General features: G+C 33.1%; 1 protein-coding gene across 3 annotated transcripts in view; it reads left to right on the forward strand.

The window, feature by feature from the left end:
• Positions 1 to 7709, forward strand: part of LOC139574872 (highly divergent homeobox-like) — a 43807-nt gene extending 36098 nt beyond the window's left edge. For 2 of the 3 annotated variants that reach the window (XM_071399841.1, XM_071399843.1), the window contains 6 exons: positions 162 to 308; positions 447 to 645; positions 721 to 803; positions 6839 to 6925; positions 7070 to 7192; positions 7323 to 7709. In XM_071399841.1, the coding sequence (XP_071255942.1) occupies positions 162 to 308; positions 447 to 645; positions 721 to 803; positions 6839 to 6925; positions 7070 to 7192; positions 7323 to 7565 (882 nt within the window). In that variant the 3' untranslated portion in view covers positions 7566 to 7709. The remainder of the gene's footprint in view (positions 1 to 161; positions 309 to 446; positions 646 to 720; positions 804 to 6838; positions 6926 to 7069; positions 7193 to 7322) is intronic. The other variant, XM_071399842.1, reaches the window with a different exon arrangement.
• The last annotated feature ends 294 nt before the right edge of the window (positions 7710 to 8003 follow it).

An 8003-nucleotide genomic window follows, 5' to 3' on the forward strand; every position in this document is an offset into this window, starting at 1 on the left:
CTCACTACAGTAAGTCGCTCTGGATAAGAGCGTCTGCTAAATGACTCATACGTAAATGTAGGAGATTGGAGCACTGTCACCATCTATTCTGTTCCATGTTCTTTAACGTGTGTGTGTGTGTGTGTGTGTGTGTGTGTGTGTGTGTGTGTGTGTGTGTGTAGCTACAGGACAGGACCCAGTTCAGTGATGTGGACCTGGGCCAGTTGAAGCGGTACTGGGACCGAGGGATGACCAGTCTGGGTTCTGTCTGCAGAGAGAAGATCAACGCAGCAGCCAATCAGCTCAACGTAGACACTGAGATAGTCAAGGTAGCAACCAATCAGAGGCTTCCTCTCAGCTGTGTCAGCCAATCACACACTCCCTCTGACTGTTGTACAGTATTAACAGTAGTTGTGTAATTGACATTAACAGTATATTATATGTTGTGCTGTGTGTTTTATTGACAGACGTGGATCGGGAACCGGAGGAGGAAGTACCGTCTGATGGGCAGAAAGATCCCGCTCCCTAAAGGTGGGCCGGCCTTGTTCCTGACATCACAGGAAGGAGAGGATTCTCCCTCTGCACTGAGTTCCGATGGGGAGGGGCTTAGAACGCCCGAGCTGGGAGACAACCTAAACGACGGAGCGTCCTTCTGTCTGTCCGAGGGTGAGACACACACACACACACACACACACACACACAAAACCTCCCCCAGTAGCAGTGACAGTGTTGTTGTTTTAGATGGGACCAGTCAGTCGTACCAGAGAGAAGAAGAGAACGGAGTAGAGGAGGAGAGCAGCAGCGCCCCCATGGCTCACAGTGTGGTACTGCAGTATACACTCTGTTACTACACTAGAGATACACTAGTACAATATACTGTTATTACACTAGTACTATATACTGTTATTACACTAGTACTATATACTGTTATTACACTAGTACTATATACTGTTATTACACTAGTACTATATACTGTTATTACACTAGTACTATATACTGTTATTACACTAGTACTATACACTGTTATTACACTAGTACAATATACTGTTATTACACTAGTACTATATACTGTTATTACACTAGTACTATATACTGTTATTACACTAGTACTATATACTGTTATTACACTAGTACTATACACTGTTATTACACTAGTACAATATACTGTTATTACACTAGTACTATATACTGTTATTACGCTAGTACTATATACTGTTATTACACTAGTACAATACACTGTTGTTACACTAGTACTATATACTGTTATTACACTAGTACTATATACTGTTATTACACTAGTACAATATACTGTTATTACACTAGTACAATATACTGTTGTTACACTAGTACTATATACTGTTATTACACTAGTACAATACTGTTACACTAGTACAATACACTGTTATTACACTAGTACAATATACTGCTGTTACACTAGTACTATATACTGTTGTTACACTAGTACAATATACTGTTATTAAACTAGTACAATATACTGTTATTACACTAGTACAATTCACTGACACTAGTACAATATACTGTTATTACACTAGTACAATACACTGTTATTACACTAGTACAATATACTGCTGTTACACTAGTACGATATACTGTTATTACACTAGTACAATATACTGTTATTACACTAGTACAATACTGTTACGCTAGTTCAATTCACTGTTGTTACACTGGTACTATATACTGTTGTTACACTGGTACTATATACTGTTGTTACACTGGTACTATATACTGTTATTACACTAGTACTATATACTGTTATTACACTAGTACAATATACTGTTATTACACTAGTACTATATACTGTTATTACACTAGTACAATACACTGTTATTACACTAGTACAATATACTGTTATTACACTAGTACTATATACTTATTACACTAGTACTATATACTGTTATTACACTAGTACAATATACTGTTATTACACTAGTACAATACTGTTACGCTAGTTCAATTCACTATTGTTACACAAGTACTATATACTGTTGTTACACTGGTACTATATAATGTTACACTGGTACTATATACTGTTATTACACTAGTACTATATACTGTTATTACACTAGTACTATATACTGTTATTACACTAGTACAATACGCTGTTATTACACTAGTACAATACGCTGTTATTACACTAGTACAATACGCTGTTATTACACTAGTACTATACATTGTTATTACACTAGTACAATATACTGTTATTACACTAGTACAATACACTGTTATTACACTAGTACTATATACTGCTGTTACACTAGTACAATATACTGTTATTACACTAGTACTATATACTGTTATTACACTAGTACTATATACTGTTATTATATTAGTACTATATACTGTTATTACACTAGTACTATATACTGTTATTACACTAGTACTATATACTGTTATTACACTAGTACTATATACTGTTACTACACTAGTACAGTATACTGTTATTACACTAGTACTGTATACTGTTATTACACTAGTACTATATACTGTTATTACGCTAGTACTATATACTGTTATTACGCTAGTACAATATACTGTTATTACACTAGTACTATATACTGTTATTACACTAGTACAATATACTGTTATTACACTAGTACAATATACTGCTATTACACTAGTACTATATACTGTTATTACACTAGTACTATATACTGCTGTTACACTAGTACTATATACTGTTATTACACTAGTACTATATACTGTTATTACACTAGTACTATACACTGTTATTACACTAGTACAATATACTGTTATTACACTAGTACTATATACTGTTATTACACTAGTACTATATACTGTTATTACACTAGTACTATATACTGTTATTACACTAGTACTATATACTGTTATTACACTAGTACTATACACTGTTATTACACTAGTACAATATACTGTTATTACACTAGTACTATATACTGTTATTACACTAGTACTATATACTGTTATTACGCTAGTACTATATACTGTTGTTACACTAGTACTATATACTGTTATTACACTAGTACTATATACTGTTATTACACTAGTACTATATACTGTTATTACACTAGTACTATATACTGTTATTACACTAGTACAATATATTGTTATTACACTAGTACAATATACTGTTGTTACACTAGTACTATATACTGTTATTACACTAGTACAATACTGTTACACTAGTACAATACACTGTTATTACACTAGTACAATATACTGCTGTTACACTAGTACTATATACTGTTGTTACACTAGTACAATATACTGTTATTAAACTAGTACAATATACTGTTATTACACTAGTACAATTCACTGACACTAGTACAATATACTGTTATTACACTAGTACAATACACTGTTATTACACTAGTACAATATACTGCTGTTACACTAGTACGATATACTGTTATTACACTAGTACAATATACTGTTATTACACTAGTACAATACTGTTACGCTAGTTCAATTCACTGTTGTTACACTGGTACTATATACTGTTGTTACACTGGTACTATATACTGTTGTTACACTGGTACTATATACTGTTATTACACTAGTACTATATACTGTTATTACACTAGTACAATATACTGTTATTACACTAGTACTATATACTGTTATTACACTAGTACAATACACTGTTATTACACTAGTACAATACACTGTTATTACACTAGTACAATATACTGTTATTACACTAGTACTATATACTGTTATTACACTAGTACAATATACTGTTATTACACTAGTACTATATACTGTTATTACACTAGTACTATATACTTATTACACTAGTACTATATACTGTTATTACACTAGTACAATATACTGTTATTACACTAGTACAATACTGTTACGCTAGTTCAATTCACTATTGTTACACAAGTACTATATACTGTTGTTACACTGGTACTATATAATGTTACACTGGTACTATATACTGTTATTACACTGGTACGATATAATGTTACACTGGTACTATATACTGTTATTACACTAGTACTATATACTGTTATTACACTAGTACTATATACTGTTATTACACTAGTACAATACGCTGTTATTACACTAGTACAATACGCTGTTATTACACTAGTACAATACGCTGTTATTACACTAGTACAATACGCTGTTATTACACTAGTACAATACGCTGTTATTACACTAGTACTATACATTGTTATTACACTAGTACAATATACTGTTATTACACTAGTACAATACACTGTTATTACACTAGTACTATATACTGCTGTTACACTAGTACAATATACTGTTATTACACTAGTACTATATACTGTTATTACACTAGTACTATATACTGTTATTACACTAGTACTATATACTGTTATTATATTAGTACTATATACTGTTATTACACTAGTACTATATACTGTTATTACACTAGTACTATATACTGTTACTACACTAGTATAGTATACTGTTATTACACTAGTACTGTATACTGTTATTACGCTAGTACTATATACTGTTATTACGCTAGTACTATATACTGTTATTACGCTAGTACAATATACTGTTATTACGCTAGTACAATATACTGTTATTACGCTAGTACAATATACTGTTATTACACTAGTACAATATACTGTTATTACACTAGTACAATATACTGTTATTACACTAGTACAATATACTGTTATTACACTAGTACTATATACTGTTATTACACTAGTACTATATACTGCTGTTACACTAGTACTATATACTGTTATTACACTAGTACTATATACTGTTATTACACTAGTACTATATACTGTTACTACACTAGTACTATATACTGTTACTACACTAGTACTATATACTGTTACTACACTAGTACTATATACTGTTATTACACTAGTACAATACTGTTACGCTAGTTCAATTCACTATTGTTACACAAGTACTATATACTGTTGTTACACTGGTACTATATAATGTTACACTGGTACTATATACTGTTATTACACTGGTACGATATAATGTTACACTGGTACTATATACTGTTATTACACTAGTACTATATACTGTTATTACACTAGTACTATATACTGTTATTACACTAGTACAATACGCTGTTATTACACTAGTACAATACGCTGTTATTACACTAGTACAATACGCTGTTATTACACTAGTACAATACGCTGTTATTACACTAGTACAATACGCTGTTATTACACTAGTACTATACATTGTTATTACACTAGTACAATATACTGTTATTACACTAGTACAATACACTGTTATTACACTAGTACTATATACTGCTGTTACACTAGTACAATATACTGTTATTACACTAGTACTATATACTGTTATTACACTAGTACTATATACTGTTATTACACTAGTACTATATACTGTTATTATATTAGTACTATATACTGTTATTACACTAGTACTATATACTGTTATTACACTAGTACTATATACTGTTACTACACTAGTATAGTATACTGTTATTACACTAGTACTGTATACTGTTATTACGCTAGTACTATATACTGTTATTACGCTAGTACTATATACTGTTATTACGCTAGTACAATATACTGTTATTACGCTAGTACAATATACTGTTATTACGCTAGTACAATATACTGTTATTACACTAGTACAATATACTGTTATTACACTAGTACAATATACTGTTATTACACTAGTACAATATACTGTTATTACACTAGTACTATATACTGTTATTACACTAGTACTATATACTGCTGTTACACTAGTACTATATACTGTTATTACACTAGTACTATATACTGTTATTACACTAGTACTATATACTGTTACTACACTAGTACTATATACTGTTACTACACTAGTACTATATACTGTTACTACACTAGTACTATATACTGTTACTACACTAGTACAATATACTGTTATTACGCTAGTACAATATACTGTTATTACGCTAGTACTATATACTGTTATTACGCTAGTACTATATACTGTTATTACGCTAGTACTATATACTGTTATTACGCTAGTACTATATACTGTTATTACACTAGTACTATATACTGTTATTACGCTAGTACTATATACTGTTATTACGCTAGTACTATATACTGTTATTACGCTAGTACTATATACTGTTATTACACTAGTACTATATACTGTTATTACACTAGTACTATATACTGTTATTACACTAGTACTATATACTGTTATTACACTAGTACTATATACTGTTATTACACTAGTACTATATACTGTTATTACACTAGTACTATATACTGTTATTACACTAGTACTATATACTGTTATTACACTAGTACTATATACTGTTATTACACTAGTACTATATACTGTTATTACACTAGTACAATATACTGTTATTACACTAGTACAATACACTGTTGTTACGCTAGTACAATACACTGTTGTTACACTAGTACTATACACTGTTGTTACACTAGTACTATATACTGTTATTACACTAGTACTATATACTGTTATTACACTAGTACTATATACTGTTATTACGCTAGTACAATATACTGTTATTACGCTAGTACAATATACTGTTATTACACTAGTACTATATACTGTTATTACACTAGTACAATATACTGTTATTACGCTAGTACAATATACTGTTATTACACTAGTACAACATACTGTTATTACACTAGTACTATATACTGTTATTACACTAGTACTATATACTGTTATTACACTAGTACAATATACTGTTATTACACTAGTACTATATACTGTTATTACACTAGTCCAATGGGGTTGTGTTTCCTAACAGATTTAGCCACTGATTAATTAGGGTTGTGTTTCCTGACAGATTTAGCCACTGATTAATTAGGGTTGTGTTTCCTAACAGAAGATAGAGGTGATTGATGATGATGATGATGGTGTTGAGATGGTCGGATCTGATATGGATAACATGCATAATCTCGTGGAGTTCAAGGTAATGGAACACACACACCCCTCACACCCCTCCCACCCCCTGATGTCTATAGGCCTTTATGCTGTGTGTGTGTGTGTGTGTGTGTGTGTGTGTGTGTGTGTGTGTGTGTGTGTGTGTGTGTGTGTGTGTGTGTGTGTGTTTCAGCTTGAGGAGGTGCAGTATCTGGAGAGCCAACTAGAGAATCAGAATCAGAGATATTATGAGTTGGAGACCTTCACCAAGAGTCTTCTGACCGCTGTACGGACCAACAACCTGAACAGACAACAGGTACACACACACACACACACACACACACTCTCACTTACACACACACACACACACACACACACACACGCACTCTCACTTACACACACACAATCATTCCGAAACAGCATAGTGTGTTTCTGACTGTGTGTAGGAGCTCCTAGCCAGTCTACCTCAGCCTGCAGATCAGGACTGGGACATGAGTCCAGAGGGAGGAGCCAACTCCATCTCCATAACAACACACTCTGCAGACAATCACGATTCCGACGAGACGCCATTGGTCAACCCCAACAAGGACCTCCCATTGGTCACTCTAAACGAAGACGGTTCGTTGATTGCTGAGCTCAACGAGTCGTCTGTATCAGAGGATCTTGAGACTGAGACCGGACCAGAGTGACTGTACTGACACACACAAACACACCCTGTGCCTGTGGAAGGATCCTCAACTAGCTGGGCTCACAATGCCTTTTATATTACTTATCACTACGCCTTGTCTGGTCTAGTTTCAGACACAACAATAAACAGACTCCATAATAACTGACCTGACGACTCTGTCTGTTGTTACTCTGCCAGAATGTCTGTTACTGTCTAGTGCCATACAGAATGTGTTACTCTGTTACTGTCTGCTGCCATCCAGAATGTCTGTGACTGTCTGTTGCCATCCATAATGTCTGTTACCATCCAGAATGTCTGTGACTGTCTGTTACCATCCAGAATGTCTGTGACTGTCTGTTACCATCCAGAATGTCTGACTGTCTGTTACCATCCAGAATCTCTGTGACTGTCTGTTACCATCCAGAATCTCTGTGACTGTCTGTTACCATCCAGAATGTCT

This window comes from Salvelinus alpinus, chromosome 4 (assembly GCF_045679555.1).
Source record: "Salvelinus alpinus chromosome 4, SLU_Salpinus.1, whole genome shotgun sequence".
NCBI lineage: Eukaryota > Metazoa > Chordata > Actinopteri > Salmoniformes > Salmonidae > Salvelinus > Salvelinus alpinus.